The 22,042-nt window shown below is 44.6% G+C and overlaps 1 protein-coding gene across 3 annotated transcripts in view; it reads right to left on the reverse strand.

The window, feature by feature from the left end:
- The window catches only part of PPP1R13B (protein phosphatase 1 regulatory subunit 13B), an 84,309-nt gene that overhangs the window by 19,291 nt on the left and 42,976 nt on the right, over positions 1 to 22,042 (reverse strand). For 2 of the 3 annotated variants that reach the window (XM_083166227.1, XM_083166226.1), the window contains exons 5-10: positions 14,762 to 14,863; positions 8,084 to 8,258; positions 7,045 to 7,241; positions 5,642 to 5,806; positions 5,311 to 5,491; positions 1,635 to 1,787 (exon numbers count right to left, since the gene is read on the reverse strand). In XM_083166227.1, the coding sequence (XP_083022353.1) occupies positions 1,635 to 1,787; positions 5,311 to 5,491; positions 5,642 to 5,806; positions 7,045 to 7,241; positions 8,084 to 8,258; positions 14,762 to 14,863 (973 nt within the window). The remainder of the gene's footprint in view (positions 1 to 1,634; positions 1,788 to 5,310; positions 5,492 to 5,641; positions 5,807 to 7,044; positions 7,242 to 8,083; positions 8,259 to 14,761; positions 14,864 to 22,042) is intronic. The other variant, XM_083166228.1, reaches the window with a different exon arrangement.

Genomic DNA, 22,042 nt, shown 5'->3' on the forward strand with positions numbered 1-22,042 from the left:
CGTTCCCAGTGCCCCAGGTCACGCACCAATTACCAGGAAACAATGAGCCCATTAGAACTGACGTTTCATTAACCGATATAATTAAGACAATTCATTTGGGGTTTTCGTTTTGGAGAGGATTTCAAGGTCATCTCCGAGACATGAGATTCCTTTCTGACACTATACCGGTACTGTACATTATACGCCCGGCTGTAGACAGGCGTCACTCGTAGTGATCCGGATCCGGACCGCGTCCCTGTGGTCTGGATTAGCGCAGGCTCATTTCTGGGCATGTGCAAATCCCGACTGCAAATGGCAGCGAAGAGTTACTCACTCGTCGGGCTGTTTGCAGCGAGGAGGGGGGGTGGGGGTGGCAGCACTGCGCCATGGGAACGTCCAGCATTTTATGGGTACGCGGGCAGGCGGATGCCAGCCAGAGGCGCCGTCACATGATTGACTTTTATTTGCGAAGGCAGGAGAAATCATTTGATGGTCGGCGATCATCGAATGATTCCTCCTGCGGTGGCGGCATGGGAGGGGTCCCCCCCCCACGATCATCAGGCCCCATGTTATATAGGTCTGAGCACAAACTGGTGTAGGCAGCATGCGATTGGACAGGTTCTGTGGGCATCCAATCAGAAATTATTGCACTGAAACCCCGCCTCCAACTACTCTCAGCGTTCTCTGTATTGGCCCCGGGCTCCTGTTCGTGTCCAGCAGGACAGAATGTGACTCTATGCTGGGGAAGTACCAGTGATGTACTGATAGGAGGTGACTATGCTGGGGAAGTACCAGTGATGTACTGATAGGAGGTGACTATGCTGGGGAAGTACCAGTGATGTGCTGACAGGAGGTGACAATGCTGGGGAAGTACCAGTGATGTGCTGACAGGAGGTGACTATGCAGGGGAAGTACCAGTGATGTGCTGACAGGAGGTGACTCTATGCTGGGGAAGTACCAGTGATGTGCTGACAGGAGGTAACCAGAACGTTACATCATATAAGTTACTAGTAACATTCATATGGAAGGAGCTACACCCCTGCGGATTCCCAATCCCCCAGGACCCGCACTGTTGCAGCAGTAGACTGGCAGTATGACCGCCGGAGCACCTCTCCCAGCCTGGTCCAGTATAGCAGCAGAGACAGCAGACTCAGCTGCACACTATGCTGACATTCACACAAGAATGCATCCGAGTCGCTCAGTGCATTGGCAGTACTGTCACACAGTATGAGACATCCGACATAAACAGTAGCACGGTTGGTGTAATGGTCAGCATTACTGCCTCACTCAACATCTTTTGATGGTCACCGATGGTGACGGCGCACGCATATGTAAGGCTGGTCCAGACTACTCGTACATATGAACGAAAAAAATGGGCAGGCAGCTGGCATCCGGTTATGTCACCTGTTCGTCCCCCGCCCAAACGCATTAGCATATGTACGCCCAGTGTTTCCATGGAGAGGGCAGAGTAGATAGGTCAAGTGGTTCTAATCTACCATCAAATTCCATGTATGTATGTATACTAGAAGGACGGGTTACTGGCTGGTGGCGTCTTCCTGCCCCTCCGACATAAGGAACGGTGCATATTAGTCTACAGGTAGATTAAGGCGAGGAGATCCGGTGTGTGATCAGGCAATCCTGCGGAGCAGACTCACTGTGCAGGGTGTCAGACAGAGCAGGCGTCTGATGGATGAGATCAGAAGACTGGAGACAGGAGGTGGGAGATGGCCGCAAGGGATCCACTAGGATGTCTAAGTCTGAAACCTTCCAGGGACCTGGTGATTGTTTCACACACTCACTGTCTGCCTCTATTGGAGGAGCACAGGTGGGAGCAGCCAACCAGAGATCAGGAGGGGGTTAAAAAAAAAAACGGGGGCACACAGACCAAGAAGAGACACAAGACACAGGACAAGACATTAGGAAGCAAAGAGAAGAGTGATGTGAGAAAAAGACACACAACCAATAATTCAGTTGCCATGACATTGCATCAATCAGCAAAGCAATTTTAAATGAGGTGCAACGCCCCTGAAATGATTATTAATATAGATATATATATATATTTTTTAACGTGGTCCGTACCCACGACTATTAGAGATAAATTTATTAAGATGAGAGTTCTATTGAAGATGGGTTGTTTCCCATAGCAACCATGGGGGGATTGTAGTTTGGCACGCTCAGTATGTTGACCACCTAGGGTCTATACATCAGAGCAGGTGTAAATCTTAGGGTGGTATCCGATTACCCATGATCGGTGATGGCAGGTAATAGGCTCACTGGGGGCAATCTAATTACTCCCAATAAGACGGTGGGTGCCGCGGATGATCGTGGTTTTGTTTCCCCTGCCTGAGGTTGCAGCGGGTGAGATCACTGAACCGGGGTGAGATCACTGAACCGGGTGTTCCCAGTGAAATGTGGTTTTGTCGGGTGATTTAATTGAATAGTCTGATAAAGTACATCGGTAATTGGATACCCCCCTTAGTATGCATGTGGCTACCACAACTAGTCAGCAGGCATTAGTTCAGGATTAGCCGAATTACCAGGATTTGCTGGGGTCTGCAATCATTGGCCAACGGTTCCATGCGTGTTCCCGCCTCTCACCCCAAGCAATAGTTTGCATTCGCATTTTGATGGCTCTCAGCAGCCAGCGTCCCAGCGGTCAGGATGTCGGTATTCAGTATAGTGGCCCCGGGATCCCGACTGCCGTGTAAACACTGCACTAGGCAGTGGTCGGGGGGTGTTAGGTTTAGGCACATTGGAAGGGAGGTTTGGGGGGGGTGGATATTCTGACCGCCGGCATCCTGATAGCCAGTCGTACAATAAGTGATCATAATCTTTACTTTCAAAGTAGGCTTAATTCTATTTGATATAAAATCCTATTACAATCTCCAGTTCACATAACATCCATACCGCCCACACCATCCATACCGCCCATACCATCCATACCGCCCATACCATCCATACCGCCCATACCATCCATACCGCCCATACCATCCATACCGCCCATACCATCCATACCGCCCATACCATCCATACCGCCCATACCATCCATACCGCCCATACCATCCATACCGCCCATAACATCCATACCGCCCATACCATCCATACCGCCCATACCATCCATACCGCCCATACCATCCATACCGCCCATAACATCCATACCGCCCATAACATCCATACCGCCCATAACATCCATACCGCCCATAACATCCATACCGCCCATAACATCCATACCGCCCATAACATCCATACCACTGGGCAGGGCAGTTAATATCACCAGTGCATGGTCCAAATATAGCAGAAATATAAGTAAGCCCGAAAACTATTTATTGGTTTACGGTTGTCAGTATACCGATAGCTTTGGGGTAACATACACACAGTAATATTAGGCTAATTTGCCATCATAACCAATAACATTTGCCTTACTCCAGGCTGAGCGACACGTAGGACTTCTATACCTAGTTACAAGAGTTGCTATAATCCCAAGATAAACCCCACACAGATCTCTAATAGTCAGGGGAACAGTTCCTACGGCCGCAGGATTGGGACGACCTTTGCACCTCCTTTAAATAGAAAATAAGACCATACACATAATGATGAATAATGGTGAACATACGGATGACCAACAATGTCCAAACAGATCACTAAACAACCGTGTCCCGTGTATTCAGACCACATGGATTACATTGTATATGGAAGGAGGGTTTAGTTCCTCTGCAGGGTTTTAGTGAATAGAAAAACACACTGATAGTTAATGATACATAAACATACAGGGTGAGATTTAATAGGATGAGAGATTCAGACAGTGAGAGATTTGGGAAGAAATCTCCAGTTTTTTTTAAAGCGGCGATCATTTACACTGCAAAATCAAACTGGTTCTGCAGTGTAAATGATTGCCGCTTTAAAAAAAACTGGAGATTTCTTCCCAAATCTCTCACTGTCTGAATCTCTCATCCTATTAAATCTCAACCACGATCTCATAAAATACAAATTCCCTCTATCAGTCAGTAGCAAGATACACTAAGTTTATTATTTCCTCACTGGATCTGTAAAACTAAAATATTTAGCCCTGGAAACAGCACAAAACGCAGCTACTGTTAACCCTTATTATTAATCGCTGCAAAAGTTTGTAAACTACTCTACAGCCTGACCAATTAGGATCTATTACTATACAGGACCAATACTAATACAGGGACAGATGTATTAAGCCTTAAAAAAGAGATAAATATGGGGGGGGATAAAGAGTGATAAATGTCCAGCCAATCAGCTCCTAACTGCCATTTTCAAACACAGACTATAACATGACAATTCGGAGCCGATTGGCTGGATGTTTATCACTCTTTACCACCCTCAAGTTCATCTCTTTTTAAGGCTTAAGAAATCTGCCCTGTGGATATTTAACCCGGAGTTGCTGGATTATATGTATTTTATGTTTTTTAAAGGAACATTGTCTTTTTATCATTAATTTGCTTTTTTAAAACAAAATGAAATCCACATTTTTTTTAACATTTACAAAGACCAGTGATTCATACATCAGAACGAAGCGCCTGTTATTTAATCCGCCACACCCCACTTTTGCCCTAATAAATCTGCCCCCCTGTCCCTTATCACAGGTCTGGTAATTAGATGGGACATTGTTTGGGCACTCGTGGTATAGCTGGCACTGTGGCTAGATGGATAACCAATCATTTCTTTGTTCGTTTATGTATAAAGCACTTCAGACATATACTATAGACGTGTACCCCAGTCAGTGTTCCCATTGGGGATACAAACGTAAGAAACCAGCATATTAGTGGGGATGACTATCACTGCTGATGTGGGTATCTGTTGCTTAGTAGGTGTGAACCTCAACATGAAAAGAACAACACTGAAGATCCAGAATGGAGAGACGACAGACTCAAGACTTTCCTGTTTACTCAAGCATTTCTGTAATTCCCTTAAGTATCATTTATGTACTTTATTGTTCCTGTACTGTATTACATTTATTGTTGAAATTATTTATTGAAAAGGAATAAAGTCTTATTAGAGGGAGACCAAGAATAGTCTGTATACCTGTTCTATATTCATAACCATCACACAAAAAACATAGATTTATGAAAATGCTCTGAAAACACAAATGGCATCATTTATTTTAATAAAAATAGCGTTGCCCATTTTATTTTGAATTAATTTGTGAAATATTGTATTTGATTTTTGTCCGGTTTTCACCCTGACAGCAATATAACCAAATCTCAGACTCTGAGGCTTTAGGAAAATCAGCCAATTCCCACAACCAGGGAAACGGTTTCCTCAATGTGTAAGAGAATTCCGCTTTGTAACCAAACACCGACCTACCGGATTTAGAGCGGGCGTGCGTTCCACTAGCAGCAAGTGACAGAGACTGCGGCTTCACTGGATCAGCGGGTAGAGGATAATTCACCGTGCTTGGGATCTGGATGTATGGTCCCACCGCTGCTACCCGCCCTGACGCCGATAGGGTGGACTGGGGAGATGGCGTTCCGTTGATGCGATTCAGCTGTAAGACAGAAGTAGTAGTCAACAACCACTAAATCCACACGGTTAAAAGGAAGGTAAATAATGATGATGACGATGATGATGATGAACAATGAGTAAAATGTCCAAGATGGCAAAACTGACAATACAGGAGATTAAGAGCAAATCTTACGGGAATGTTTTCTTTTTGACGTGCCTCAACCTTTTTCTTGTAGAGACGTTCGCGTAGCTCATTAATTCGCTTGTCCATGATGGCCACCTCCATGTTCCGCTTGTTTAACAGTTCCTTCTGCTGCTGGAGCTTTGTGTTCTGCTCATGGTTGAGACGATTCCGGATCTAGAACACAAGCAGAGTCTGGAATAAATCTCTGGAAATGCATCATTGTAACATCGCTGCTCTAAAATACATGTGTGACCTATAGATACCGGGCGGGATGAAAAAAACAGTTTCTGGGGTTTTTATCGCATCTTCAAATTCTCTAAGGCCCCTCCAGGCAGGACTTCTGCCGCGGACCCCTCCCAGCATGCCCAGCGACCTCGAGCTTCCGCGCATGCGCAGAGAGACTTCCCTGTAAGAACCGAGGAAGTCCAGACAGCAGCAGGGATTGCAAAGGGCAGTTTTCATCAGGAATACGCGGACCTTTAGGTTTCTCATCGCATACGTTAGTACATATGTGATGAGCATTGGCACAATGGGCGTCAGGATGTACCACCAGTGCTTGGTACATCCCGCCCACTAAGACATTCTGTGACCTGAACCAGAGAACACAGAACCTCATACATAGAGAAGAAGCACTTGGCCCATCTACCCATACCCCGAGGAAACCCACCCAAGTACGGGGAGAATATGAAAATTCAGCTGGTGGTGGTGGCGGGCAGCTCATAGTGGCGGGCAGCGGGGTCTGTCCAAGCAGCAGTGGCGGCGGCTGGGAGCTTGTAGCGGCATTTTGCTGCTGAATATTTTGAAATGATTGGCCGGACACTGATTGGCTGAGAGAATTATATCAGCCAATCAACGTCCGACCAGTCATTTCAAAATATTCAGCAGCCACACCCCACCCCACTGCCCAGCAAAATGCCGCCACTGCTGCTCGGACAGACCCCGCTGACAGCCACCATGAGCTGCCCACCCCCCGCCACTAGGAGATGCCTGCCCCACGGACCATGCTGTCCGCTCCCCGCCGCATTGGGGAGGGAGGTCCCAGGTCGGGAGGCCAGCAGGTCCGACCACTTGCTCAGGTCTGCGACCTGCGTATTGGACCTGAGGGGACATCAAACTGACCTGATTTGGGCCAATTTCATTCATCGGAATTGTGCGAAATCGGCTCAGTGTATGGGCACCTTTACACTGTATCTTGGAGCCATGTTTAAGCAAAGGCTTGTACCATACTTGTCACGCAGTCTACATTGGTGCAAACTCTACTCCAACTGTGTGGATGGATTAGCTTTGACACCCTAATACACCACAGAAAGTACAATCAGGTCTACTCCACCAGTATATAATCCCTAAATGTCATATTCGTAGCCAGACCCCAGTAAGCTGGGCACATTCATTGCTGGCTAATAGCTACTTACCTGTAGCTCTTGATACAACTTCTTCAGTTCCAGAGCGGCCGGCCCGCTCATTTGACCATTGTAGGCCTGGAAACCATTTAATTTCCCCTTGCGCAGGTCTTCCAGCTGCTGTGTGAGCTGCTCCACTTTCCCCACGGCCGCCTGCAGCTCCTGCTGCTTCTCCTGGAACAGGTCACTTATGTGCTCGATTTCAGTAGCTGACATGGAATACAGAGTATAACAGTGAGGCTCTAATACAGCGCAGTGTCCTGAGCAAAGGGCGGGAACGGTCAGCCATACCAAGGACTCTAGAACCCATGGCTGGGACAGAAGCACAGCTCATCCGCTACAGCCCTCCCGGAACATATAGCAGGTGTTGATATTGTTCATCCTAGCACCATTACTCTCGCCAGCCTGGGGTGTCGCTCTCTAGATGTGGTGCTTCTAGCACAGCGTAGTCTGCATATATATGTGCTGAAATACAGACCACACTATGCTAAAAGCACCCCATGTAGTCACTCTTCCAGGCCTGGGGTGTCATGCTCTAATCTGTTCCTTCTATCACAGTGTGGTCTGTATTTCAGCACTGATTTGCAGACCACCCTGTGCTAGAAGCACCATATTAGTGAGCGACACCCCAGGCTGGGAAGAGGAACTGCATGGGTTTTGAAAGATGCAGGGAGCTAGAATGAACACTATGAAGGTACATGTAATGTGTAGATTATGCTAATATATCAGCTAGGTAGACATTAAAAAAGATCCACCTGGAAATGTCGACACATGGAAAGGTCAACATGAGGTTTTTTAGGGGTTTGGGGTGTCAATCTTGTAGCACATGGGCGTACCGCCTGCTCGCCATGCTTCATCTCCGCTACCTCTGCCCTTGGCACACAGACATAGTCCACGTGGATGGGAAAGTACGATAAAGTTAAAAAAAAAAAAAAAAAAGTGTGGAAAAACTGATGACCACCCTTATGTTGACCAATTGACCATGTCGACCTATTCACCATCACCTAAATGGAAATGAACAGATTGCATTGCGTGTTGGTGGAGAACATACACAGGTTTCCATTGATGACTTTGCTGTAGTCCACCTGGCCTCTCATGGCGCGGATCTTCTTCAGTTTGTTCTCCTGGGTCTCCACTCGCTCTTTCAGCTTCTGGAGCTTCTCACTCTCCGAGACGGACTGGAGCTGGCGGCGTTCCTGTTGCTTTAGATAGCGCAGTCGCTGTTCCTGCCAACAAAAAGGGGAGGGGACACTGTTTATTCAGACCTCTGTGTGTTTTTTTTATGATCATAGATCTATATAAATATTCTGCACATGCTAGAAAACACAATAGCAATGTAAACACAGAATTCCAACATCTCTGTGGCTTCCTTCACCGTCCATTTCCTGCAACCTGGCTGCCACTTCCTGATGAAACAAAATGGCTTCCCGTGTCTAATTCTGTGCTTCCAGAAGTAAACACAGATAAGGGGTGAGAGCTCCGAGGAGATAATAAAACAAATGTAAGCTGGGATGAGCGGCGATGACAGCTGGCCAGAGCAAGCACCAACCCTGCCAATAAACAAGTCATGGAAAAAATCATTGCTGCTGGCACAGCTTACCCTGAACAATGCCCCAGCTAGAGAACCAGGCTACAGTACAGCTAAACAAAATGGAAGGTGCGTTCTACTAAACAGCCGTGTTCCCAGGGAACACCTAGATCGGAGATAAAGTGGTGACCGGGGTAGAGGACAATAGCCGCCATCCCAACATACAACAGCTTTTTACCACAAACTACCAAATATGTTCAACAGTTTATTTTTGTTTTCTTTATGTTCAATGCCCATTAAGTTACACCATTGCCAGTCACATGAAACAGGTTCCGGGGGCCATCAGTGGCAACCTCTTCTGGACAGGTTCTATAATGGTTTCCTTCTGAATGAGGAATTAAAGAACAATCAGATCCCAAATGGATTGCTGTAGCCTTGGGATGGCCACCAAACATCGATTAATAAAAAAATCTGATGGTTTTCTGCGCCATTGAGGACATGGAGCTACTGAATATTTATTTTTCCTTCTTCAAGGTGTTGGAACGCAGAGACCCCCCTGGTGATCATCAATGGATAACCCCACAGATGGCCAGCCCTACTGTTATTGACCAGGAGCTAACCATTGTGTGTCTGATATCTCCCTCTTCTAGCACTCCTATACCATTACACAAGCTGGCCAGTAGAGGTCCCCATTAGCAACAGTAAAGACCAGGGCCCTGCTCCTGGGGATATCTTCAGAGTACCACCACCAAAATACTCATGTAAAGAAATGGAGAAAAGGTGGGGTCAGATACAAAATTGCGCAAGATATAAATTAGATCCAAATTATGGAACGTGTACAATGTACTACATCATTGAAACTCCCTCACTGTACATTAAGATTTGACATTAACTCAAGCTCTTAACAACACTTAAATGTAGAGATATGCCAAAACGAAACGCAACGCAAAGTATTATGAAATGCGTCAGTCTGGAAATGTTATTTATTTGGCAGGGTCTGGGTGCTTTTTCTGGTGCGGTCACTATGTAAGGACCATGGACATAGCTACAGTGGGTGCCATTGATATGCCAGATGTAGATGACTCACCTCTGGGATCTGGCTTAACTGCATCCAGGTCATAAATTGGTACACCAGGAAGAACGGCACATAATCCCAACTGGGGCAATGTGTGACATGTGAACTGGTGGCAGTACAATGTGGCATATTGTTGACTTGGGGCACTACAATGTGACATAATATGAATGGTGGGCATTGTGTGGTATAATTAGAACTAGGGCACTACTTTGGCACATAAAATGAAGACGAGCTCTAGTAGGGCACATTTTACACAGAGAACTAGGCTCTTGGATTAAATGTCAGTCAAAGCATTGACACATGCCAGTAAATGGGAGGGCGTAAGAAATCTCAGATCAGTTATGATTTATTAGTACTGAATGATTCCCATCAGTGGCTATATGGCACCACAGTGTCTAGGTCGACCCGAAATGGCTGATATGCACAAAGTCGACTTGTGAAATAGGTTGACACAATGAAAAGGTCGACATGGAAATGGTCGACACAAGAAAAGGTTGTTACAAGTTTATGTTTTTTGGGTGTCAAAGTGTAGGTTCAGGACGATCCCCCAATTGGTGTACTGCATTCACGTGCCAAGCTTCGGGACAAGGAGATTACCGTTACCAACTGTAGTCCACGTAGAAGGTAAAATAAAGTATTCAAAAGAGAACTTGTGTCACCCCAGCAGATGTACCCGAGCTCAGTATTGCCGCAATTCGCTGCTTGTGCTTGTTTGGAGCTAGAAATTCGCACCTGTGGTGTGGAATCGCCACACTGCAACATTGCCGCTCAGCGCGTTTCTGTGTGCCGCGGGAGCAAATCAAACATACGCACTTAGTGACAGGATCGTCACAATCGCACATGCCAATTGCCGTGGCAACAATAAGCATGGCTACATCTGTCTGTTGTGTTGACCATAGTCACGGCTAACATTTGAACCTGTTGATTGCCTCTTTATGCTCCTGCTAATATCAGCAAGTTGCCCTAGCCAGTCTGTGGTCTGATTATAATACTAATACTTCTGCTCTGGGCTCCCACTGAAAATGTTATTTATGATTAGATACCCTCTTTTTGTTTTTCTATATGTATCTGTGTTCTTTTCATAATTAAAACATTACTCATAAAAAACATTACTAATAAACATTACTGATAACAAACAAACATTACTCATAACAAACATTACTCATAACAAACATTATTACTCATAACAAACAAACAAACATTACTCATAACAAACATTACTCATAACAAACATTACTCATAACAAACATTACTCATAACAAACATTACTCATAACAAACATAGATTACTCATAACAAACATTACTCATAAACATTACTCATCACAAACATTACTAATAAACATTACTCATAACAAACATTACTAATAAACATTACTCATAACAAACAAACAAACAAACATTACTCATAACAAACATTACTAATAAACATTACTCATAACAAACAAACATACATTACTCATAACAAACATTACTAATAAACATTACTCATAACAAACATTACTAATAAACATTACTCATAACAAACAAACATTACTCATAACAAACATTACTAATAAACATTACTCATAACAAACAAACATTACTCATAACAAACATTACTAATAAACATTACTCATAACAAACAAACAAACATTACTCATAACAAACATTACTAATAAACATTACTCATAACAAACATTACTAATAAACATTACTCATAACAAACAAACAAACATTACTCATAACAAGCATTACTAATAAACATTACTCATAACAAACATTGCTCATAACAAACAAACAAACATTACTCATAACAAGCATTACTAATAAACATTACTCATAACAAACATTACTCATAACAAACAAACATACATTACTCATAACAAACATTACTAATAAACATTACTCATAACAAACATTACTAATAAACATTACTCATAACAAACAAACATTACTCATAACAAACATTACTAATAAACATTACTCATAACAAACAAACATATATTACTCATAATAAACATTACTAATAAACATTACTCATAACAAACATTACTAATAAACATTACTCATAACAAACATTACTAATAAACATTACTCATAACAAACAAACATTACTCATAACAAGCATTACTAATAAACATTACTCATAACAAACATTACTCATAACAAACAAACAAACATTACTCATAACAAGCATTACTAATAAACATTACTCATAACAAACATTACTCATAACAAACAAACATACATTATTAATAACAAGCATTACTCATCACAAACATTACTCAAACATTAATAATAACAAACATTACTCAAACATTAATAATAACAAACGTTACTTAAGGTGCCCATACACGGTGAGTGCGTTTTGTACTATATCGCATCGCATGTGATTTATGCGCAATGCGATTAGAAGACAGTACAAAAAGTATGTGCAGCACATACTTTTTGTACTGTGCAATGAGATGCCCCCAGGAGCACGCATCGCATTACACGGTGCAATCGCACCATGTATGAGCACCTTTATAACAAAAATTACTAATAACAAACAAACATTACTAAAAACCATTACTAACAAACATTACTAATAACAAACATTACTAATAACAAACAAACAAACGGGAAGCGGTCATCTATTAGAATGAACTTAGGTCTACAGTCATTAGGTCGACCCCACTAGGTCGACTGGCAGGAAGGTCGACCTGACTTAAGGTCGACATGGGCCAAGGTTGAATTTGCATAAAGGTCGACATGAAAAAGGTCGACTGGTCATAAGGTCGACATGAGATTTTTCACTGTTTTTTGAGCCGACAGACGGTATTTCATGCCCTACCATCCACTAGGGCGTGGAGGAGGTTATTAAAGCTGTGGCGAGCGAAGCGAGCCACCGTGCCCGATGCATCGCGAGCGAAGCGAGGTCGACATTCGGATAAAAAAACAGTGAAAAACCCATGTCGACCTTATGACCAGTCGACCTTCCTCCTGTCGACCTTTATGCAAATTCGACCTTAAGTCATGTCCGCCTTGGCCCATGTCGACCTTAAATCAGGTCGACCTTCCAGCCAGTCGACCTAATGGGGTCGACCTAATGACTGTAGACCTAAGTTCATTCTGACAGATGTACCGGTTCCAAACAAACATTACTAATAATACACAAACATAACTAATACTAAACATACTGATATTACATTACAATATCTATTCCTCCACAATTAATGTGCGATTTAATATTTATTAAAAAACATACAACACAAAGGGCAGAGGGTACAATATAAATATTATTATTCTTTATAAATGGGATGGAACTTAAAAAAATCCCCCCAAAACCAAGCATGTGTCTATAACAGAAGGTCTGCGATGAGATCAGAGCTGAAACCATTCTAATCAGCAAATGCATTTTCACATCAACTTCTTTCTTTAACCTTGACCCACAGAGGGATTGGCCGACCCACATGTTCTAGGCTGCAGTGCTTTCAAGTGGCAGATTTGAGTGTGTGAACAAAGCTTTGGCAATGTTGTAACAATGTGCGATCAATGTGCGTGTGTGTAAAAGTGGGCACATGCAGACGGGAATGAACTGAAAACTATTACAACAGACCGCTGCTACCAATAAGCAACAACTACACAAATAATAATAATAATACTGTATACCCTATGGAAAGCTTGTGCTGGGAGTCAATTATAGCAATACACCACAGACTAATGAGTCTATGAACTAAAGGCCTAATTCCCACCTGATCGCAGGGCACAATTTGTTTGCAAATGGGCAAAACCATGCTGCACTGCAGCTGGGGCAGATGTAACACGTGCAGAGAGAGTTAGATTTGGGTGGGGTGTGTTCAAACTGAAATCTAAATTGCAGTTGTAAAAATAAAGCAGCCGGTATTTACCCTGCACGGAAACACAACTCCCCCAAATCTCTCTCTCTGCACATGTTGCATCTGCCCCACCTGCAGTGCAGCATGGTTTTGTCCATTTGTAAACAAAATGTGCCCTGCGATCAGGTCTGAATTAGGCCCATAAGCCTTGTAGAAGAATAAAGCAGAAAGAGAAAGTACCAGCCACTCAGCTGCTAACATTTCAGGCTGGGTTTAAAAAATGACAGTTAGCAGCTGGCGGGCTGGTACATTAACAATGTGAAAGGCTGAGCACAGAGATTGTCTAAGGTGTCTTTGTATAAGCTTTGGAGAGCGAGAAAGTGTCAGCCAATCAGCCCTTAATTGTCCTTTAAAAAAACACTTATACAATGACAGTTAGGGGCTGATTGGTTGGTACTTTATTATCTCTGTTCAGGGATCAGTATATTGACCCATTAAGATTTAAACAATATATATCAGTCAGTGAAAAGGAGCCGGAGACGGATTGTGGGTTTATAGGGCTGTGGGTCATTGCGTCGACATGAATTTGGTCAACCACTGAAGGACGACATGGCTTATATCAACACATGAAATAGGCGGACATGGCGACATGGCTAAGGTCGACACAATCATTAGTTTGACATTTTAAATGAGTTTTTACGGTTTTTCCATCTCCAATGTCGACATAGTTGACATGGACCCCATCAAACGTTCGGCACACTATTCTATTCTCCATCCGCACCCTAGCGGGTGGTAGAGTATGAAATACCACCTGTCAATACAGGTCAGCTAAAAAAAATAAAAAACGTGAAAAACTGACGACACTGACCGTCGACCTTCCCATTGTCGACCTTCCCATTGTCGACCTAATGCTTGTGTACAGGGGACACAGTAATTAAACATGAGGCTAATTGGTCCATTGAGGATAAAAAAAGATGAGCTGTATAGAAACCGGGGCTGATTCACCGTGCGCTGAAACGCTGGAGAGTTCTCGTCCAAATTACTGATACGATTCAATCATAGACCATCAGAAACGCAGAACTTCAGAGCAGGACGTCCGTTTAATAAGATCCTGTTGGCAACGTCTCCTATTATAAGAGACCTCATTGTTTGTGGACTTGATTACAGCCCGTTTTACTGGTGGTGCTCCGCCCACCTGGCACTAGTATCCACCAAAGGAAGCCCAGGGTGGTGGATCGCCATTATACGGCTGCTAGGATTAATAGGGCACACTGACTGGTGCTCCCTGTAATACTACAGCACTGCTATCCTAGGACTAACGTACGTACCTTCGCTACCAACATCTGTTGCTGGTTCTCAATCTGCTGCTGCTGGCGAGAGGCCATGTCTTGTAACTCCGTAAGAGTCAGCTCCACGCGTGGGTTCCCCACCTGTGTGCAGAAGGGGGGGGGGGGGGGGGGGCAGACGTGAATGAGAACAAGACAACATTCTTCGGAAAATAACAATCAGAAAATGTGCACAGAGGACACAAATACATGTTATTCCAGATCAACCAATTGCATTTCAGCTTGGATCAAACCTAAAAAGTATACGTGAGGGTGGTGCCCAATCAGATCCTAGCGATCTTACCTAGGACATTATTCAGAATGATAGCTGGAATTTTGGGAGCAACACCTCTATTTAAGATATACAGATTTTTTCTTTGCTCAAATAATCCAGCTCAGAAGGGGAAAACATTTCCTCATTAGGCTGAAGTCAGGTATAACTCGGAAAGCCTGGGGAACTGATTTCCATCCCGTTATCCATAGCGGGACATCAGTGCCTGTCAGGGCAATGCCAAGTCATATAACGCTAGGTTTCATCACTTCTAATAAGCGGGGTAAGTAACGGGTGCAGACAGTAAGGATAATCTGCAGCATTGGAAGACAGCCATGAACCCTCCAGGGATAGCCAGGTTGCTGAGACTTTCAGGGGTCTTGGAAAGAGATAATGGATAGAGATAAAATACCGGGATTGGTACGAAATCCCGGCGGTTGGAATCCCGGGGTTCAAAATCCCAACGCCGGAATCCCAACAAGGGGGGGGGACGTGGATTGACCCCCCCTTGCGGGCGCGCTACACTCGGCACACTAATTTATTCTCACTCTATGGGTGTCGTGGACACCCATAGAGGGAGAAAGTGTCGGGATTTGGGATTCCGACCGCCGGGATTATAACTGCATCCCAAAATACCAACCAGCTCCTGTCAGGTTTCACATACAGCCTGTAACATAACAGTTTGGAGCCAATTGGCTGGTACTTACAGGGGAATTCAATTAGCCACAGTACATGACTGATCCCCGGGGCTAATTCAATTAATGCAGATAGCCAGTAATATCAGTCATTTTGTTTGACTGGACAGGATGCAGGAAAAAAAAAACCATCAGCAATAAGTGCAGAAATCTTGTGATCATGAAAACACAGAGATCCGGGATAAGTTCCTGTAACACTGCAGTTTCACAGAAAATGGGTACATGTTAAAGCAAAAAAGGGGCATTTATTGAATTACTTAAAAAAAAAACAAAAAAAAAAAAACATTTTGGGCAAGAAAGAATATATATATATATATATATATATATATATATATATATATATATATATATATATATATATATATATATATATATATATATATATATATATATATATATATATATATATATATATATATATATATATATCTACCCCCCCCCCCTCCCCCCACTAATATCTCTCCATAGACCCCTCTGTTCCCTACGGTCATAAATATTCATTATTCTAATTTGTAAATATCGTTCCGTTGCTGGGACAGTGGAATCCGCCGAGACCTGAGCACCACCATCTCCAAAAAGCCACAAACACACTGTAAATACATAACCTACAAACTTGTGGATCCACCCGGTTTGTGCAAATTTGCCCCAGCCTTATGGAACATCGGTGATGAGGCGGCGGTATCCAGACTGACGTAGTCACTGTGCGGTACTTCTCATTCTCCAGGTCACACAATTACACAGCCATAAAGAAAGCACAAAGGGCCAGATGTACTAAACTTGAAAAGTGATCAAATGGACAAAGATAGACCACCAACGATCAGCCTCCAACTTGCATTTTTAAACCAAGTCCGTATCATGACAGTTAGGAGCCAACAGGATGGTATTTTATCATTCTCCATTTTATAACTTTTCAAGCTGAGTACATCTGGCCCATAGAGTGTCTACATGTGTCAACCACCGTGCAGTAAGTACACTACAGTCACAATATACAACAGTAGCAAGGAGTGCCGCGCTGCTATTATTAAGGCAGGTAAGACATACTGTGCCCATTTAGGAATTTAACCCATTCGTAACTATTAGTGGATCCCCCAGCCCCAGAAAAAAAAACGACAGCCACGTCTCCAGCTGCCGCCACCCCCAACCCCCAGTGTCACTGGAGGCAGAAAGGGTTACGGGACTGTGTGCAAATCCTGAAATACAATTAGTACAGGAGCCAGCAGGAAATCCTCTTAATTCATTCAGCATTAGAGAAGCTGAAACAATGCTTCTACCACCCACTCTTAAGCCCTTGAGGAAGCAGCAGAAAGAAATTCATCATTTAAAATGGGGAGTGGGAAGAGGGGGGGGGGGTAGAAAAGAATTAGAGCAAAACCTGGAGCTTGATGTGTTGGGTTCTGAGTCTCACCCACATAGTGTGGCGTAGCGAGAGGTCGCCCCAATGGGTGGCTGCAGGTGGAAGCTGGTGTCGGTCCCTGGAGGAGGCTGCTGAGTGAGTGACAGGGAGAAGAGACGTGCCAGTGATCAAGCATCTCCACTAAGGAGGCCAAGCAATCTCTCGTACAATCCCACACATCTGACAGCTTAATACCAGCTCCTGAGCATTAGATCCTCCCTTCCAAACCCACAACAAAACAAAAGGAGTCGCTCTACCAGGTCGTGTCCGTGCCACGCAGCCTCCTACACACCAATATACTGGGGCATGAGCCGCAGCTGGATTATATCACATAGGTTGCTCTATAGGAAATACTTGATGAGTTTTATTATTATTACCAGTTATTTATATAGCGCACACATATTCCGCAGCGCTGTACAGAGAATATCTGGCTATTCACATCGGTCCCTGCCCCAGTGGAGCTTACAATCTATATTCCCTACCACATGTACACGCGCACACAGACATTCTAGGGTTAATTCTGTTGGGAGCCAATTCACCTCCCAGTATATTTTTGGATTGTGGGAGGAAACCGGAGTACCCAGAGGAAACCCACGCAAGCACAGGGAGAATATTAACTCCAGTGTCAATATTATCTTCCTCAGACATGGTGGGTATCGAACCAATGACCTCAGCGCTGTGAGGCGGTAATGCTAACCACTACACTGTCCGTGCATATTGATGTTCTATATACTGTACCCTCTTGTTGCCCCCCATCAAATCTCTGAGACACCGTTGGCATCTACTCTCCCCTCGCCACAAGTTAGACTCTTAGGTGTATGGGTGTGCCTGGCGTCGGATACCTTGTGGGTGATCCATCTCCACAGCAAAATGAGGATAGCAAACAGGCGCTTCTGATAGGGCAGGGCTGGGCAACACCGGCCCTCCAGATGTTAATGAACTACACATCCCAGGATGCTTTGCATTAGTTTTGCTATGTGGCCATGCTGAAACTGATGCAAGGCATCCTGGGATGTGTAGTTCATTAACATCTGGAGGGCCGGTGTTGCCCAGCCCTGTGATAGGGTAAGATTTTTTTTTCACCCAAAGTCAAAACAGAATACAAACAGCAACAGCATGCTATGGATGAGTACACACCAGTACAGATAAGGCTGGGTGATCATGTGCTGCTGTCTCTGCTGTCAGGGGGTTCCCAAAAGGGGATAATCAGAGTCAACAGCAGAGACTCCTGAGCAGCTGCAGCAAATCAATGTCCTTGAAAAGAAACTCCTTAGTGGCAGACATGGCAGAATCCGGGAAATTAGGAGGTCAATGCAGGGGATCAGGAGATTTAGGACTCAGATAGAAGCCTCCTACAGGTTACAGGAGTGTCCGCAGCTATTTATTAATTTATTTACAGTTTCTTATATAGCGCAGCAGATTCCGTTACAGTGTCTTATATAGCGCAGCAGATTCCGTTACAGTGTCTTATATAGCGCAGCAGATTCCGTTACAGCGTCTTATATAGCGCAGCAGATTCCGTTACAGCGTGTTATATAGCGCAGCAGATTCCGTTACAGCGTCTTATATAGCGCAGCAGATTCCGTTACAGCGTCTTATATAGCGCAGCAGATTCAGTTACAGTGTCTTATATAGCGCAGCAGATTCCGTTACAGTGCCTTATATAGCGCAGCAGATTCCATTACAGTGTCTTATATAGCGCAGCAGATTCTGTTACAGTTTCTTATATAGCGCAGCAGATTCCGTTACAGCGTCTTATATAGCGCAGCAGATTCCGTTACAGCGTCTTATATAGCGCAGCAGATTCCGTTACAGTGTCTTATATAGCGCAGCAGATTCTGTTACAGTGTCTTATATAGCGCGTCAGATTCCGTTACAGTGTCTTATATAGCGCAGCAGATTCCGTTACAGTGTCTTATATAGCACAGCAGATTCCGTTACAGTGTCTTATATAGCGCAGCAGATTCCGTTACAGTGTCTTATATAGCGCGTCAGATTCCGTTACAGTGTCTTATATAGCGCAGCAGATTCCGTTACAGTGTCTTATATAGCACAGCAGATTCCGTTACAGTGTCTTATATAGCGCAGCAGATTCCGTTACAGTGTCTTATATAGCGCGTCAGATTCCGTTACAGTGTCTTATATAGCGCGTCAGATTCCGTTACAGTGTCTTATATAGCGCAGCAGATTCCGTTACAGTGTCTTATATAGCGCAGCAGATTCTGTTACAGTGTCTTATATAGCGCAGCAGATTCCGTTACAGTGTCTTATATAGCGCAGCAGATTCCGTTAGTGTCTTATATAGCGCAGCAGATTCCGTTACAGTGTCTTATATAGCGCAGCAGATTCCGTTACAGTGTCTTATATAGCGCAGCAGATTCCGTTACAGTGTCTTATATAGCGCAGCAGATTCCGTTACAGTGTCTTATATAGCGCAGCAGATTCCGTTACAGTGTCTTATATAGTGCAGCAGATTCCGTTGCACTTTACAATAGTAGACAGTGATAAAACAAACTGGGTAACAACAGACAGACTTGGAGGTAGGAGGGCCCTGCTGCAAGCTTACAATCTATAGGGACATAGGAGGGAAACACAAGGCACCAGTAATAGCACAGCAGTCCCACCAAGTTGCAAGTCAGAAGGGCAGCTATCACATGCGGATTAAGCACGGGCCAACGGGGACGGTCACCACGATGCCCCCATACATAAGGAGCCCCCACACCGGCACTGCTGCCGGACTGGGGCTCCTGTCGCCCTGTGCTCAGGCAGCGCAGGTGGCCGGCGCAGAACAGGCGGTCCTTGGGATGGGAACTAGTAGTCAATACCACTACAGCGGTCTGGTTGCTGACTGCCCAGACCGCTGCAGGGACCCCCTGCCAGCTTACGCTGCCCAGGTACCAGCGTCCCCTTGGGGGGGGGGGGGGAGGGTCTTACACAGACCTTAATCCGCCCCTGGTGCCAGCTACATAATACATAAGTACACTCCAGCAGTGATACAGGGGCATAGCCTCAGCTGGCATATACAGCCATCTCTGCAGACTTAGTAAATGTAATATACTGCAGATATGCAGCCTAATACGGTTCTCCCAAAAGAATGGACAAAGCCAATCTCATTGGGTGGCGTTATCCGCTTATAATGCAATAATCTGCAGAATGTCTCATGATTGCGATAAACTATTCCTTCCTATAAACATTCTTCCAACAAGCATTCACAGGGTTAAGTTCCGTCTGTGTTTGCCTTTTTTCAGTAATAGCACTTCCCTTCCAGAGTTCTGGGTGTGTAGTGTCTGCATGTGGAGGAGGGTGGGTGTGTCACGTTCTATCCTTTTGTTACCAGGAATTGACTATACAAACACCAGGGACTCTGCATATCAGAACATTTGTTGGAATCATCATCATAGAAACAAGAAAAGAAAAACATCCAACAGGTCAGCGGTGTCCATTCCAAAATACCGCAGCATCCTCTAGCACGGACGGAGCTACGGGACTTGTAGTAATACTGGTTCCCAGCCCATCAAAATGATGGAATATAACAGCAATGTCAGTACTGTGCACTCCTGAACAGAGCAACACTTAAATTGAACATCACTTGAATTCCCCCCCTAGAGATGTGGAGCAGTGTTGGCCTATTATTAGATAGATACTATAGTATATAATGCCCTTTTATGTTACTAAGCACACACACACAGACAAACCCAAGAAATACTCTATTCTCTATTTGAGAGCAACAGAACGGCCCATCAGTCGCACAAGATCACTGCAGAAAGTTGTGCAGCTAAAAATATGGTTCGGCCCGAACGGAACGACCTAATGTCATTGTATTAAATGCCAATGATACCCACTGTAAACCGTGACAGAGTTTGACACATGGCTGTTAAGTTGCCCTTGTGGTTTTGGCAAAGGAAACAGACTCCAATCTGTTCACTTGTTATTAGAGAGGCCAATCCCAGGCCATTTTTTTTTTTTAAACCAGGATTGAAAAACTGTCAATCCTGTGATTCCCAGGATTCCTGACGTGGTTCCGCACTGGAAAGGGGAGAGTGGGCAGAGGTCGGTGGACCTGGCGGAGAGGGCAGGGGGCCAGCGTACATGGCGGAGAGGGCAGTGGACACGGCAAAGAGGGCAGGGGGGCGGCAGACACAGAGAAAAGGGTGGGGCGGACATGAAGAGGGCAGGAGGGGGGGTGGACATGAAGAGGGCAGGAGGGGCGGCGTACGCAGCAAAGAGGGCAGGGGGTGTGGCAGAGAGGGCCGACAAGCATGGTTCTTAGCATGACCTAACCATGGCATTGTCGTCACCTAAGCACATTGCCCTAGTTAATATGAAAAAAATAAAAAACTATTAACCTAGCGACCGGATACCTCCCAAACATTTAGAAAATATCCTGACCCTATTAATAGTTTTCTATGACTGGCGGAAGGCCGCTTGCTGGCGCATGTTCATTTCTGGTCTAGGTATATATAGAAATACTACTAGGCCTTATGGGGCCTACACCTGAGGGATTTCAGGCCATTGGTCCGTATGTAGAGGCCACAGATATAACACCGTGCGGCCCCACGTGTCGCTATCGCATGCTGGATAAATCTAGTAATATTGCAGGGCAGGGCCAGTGTTCTCACCGAAGAACACTGCCCCGACATATCACTCAGCGCCGACGCATCGCTGTGCAGCGCGACCCTTCGTCGCATTTCTTTACACCAAGGGGGAGAAGATTGTCAGAAAGATCTACTCTGTCGCATACAACCCACACCCAGCTGTAACACCAGGGAGAGGGCCCATTACAGCGGAGGTCATGGCCGGTCTCCTGTGCCCTTCCTAAATCAGTGTTTATAGAAGGAACAATATGCTGAACGGGACATTCCTCTGCTGCTGACAGAGATAAAAGCTTATTAGAACCTGGCAGCAGTGTTATGGAGGTCAGGGGA

Source organism: Crinia signifera, chromosome 12, assembly GCF_055691185.1.
Source record: "Crinia signifera chromosome 12, ASM5569118v1, whole genome shotgun sequence".
NCBI lineage: Eukaryota > Metazoa > Chordata > Amphibia > Anura > Myobatrachidae > Crinia > Crinia signifera.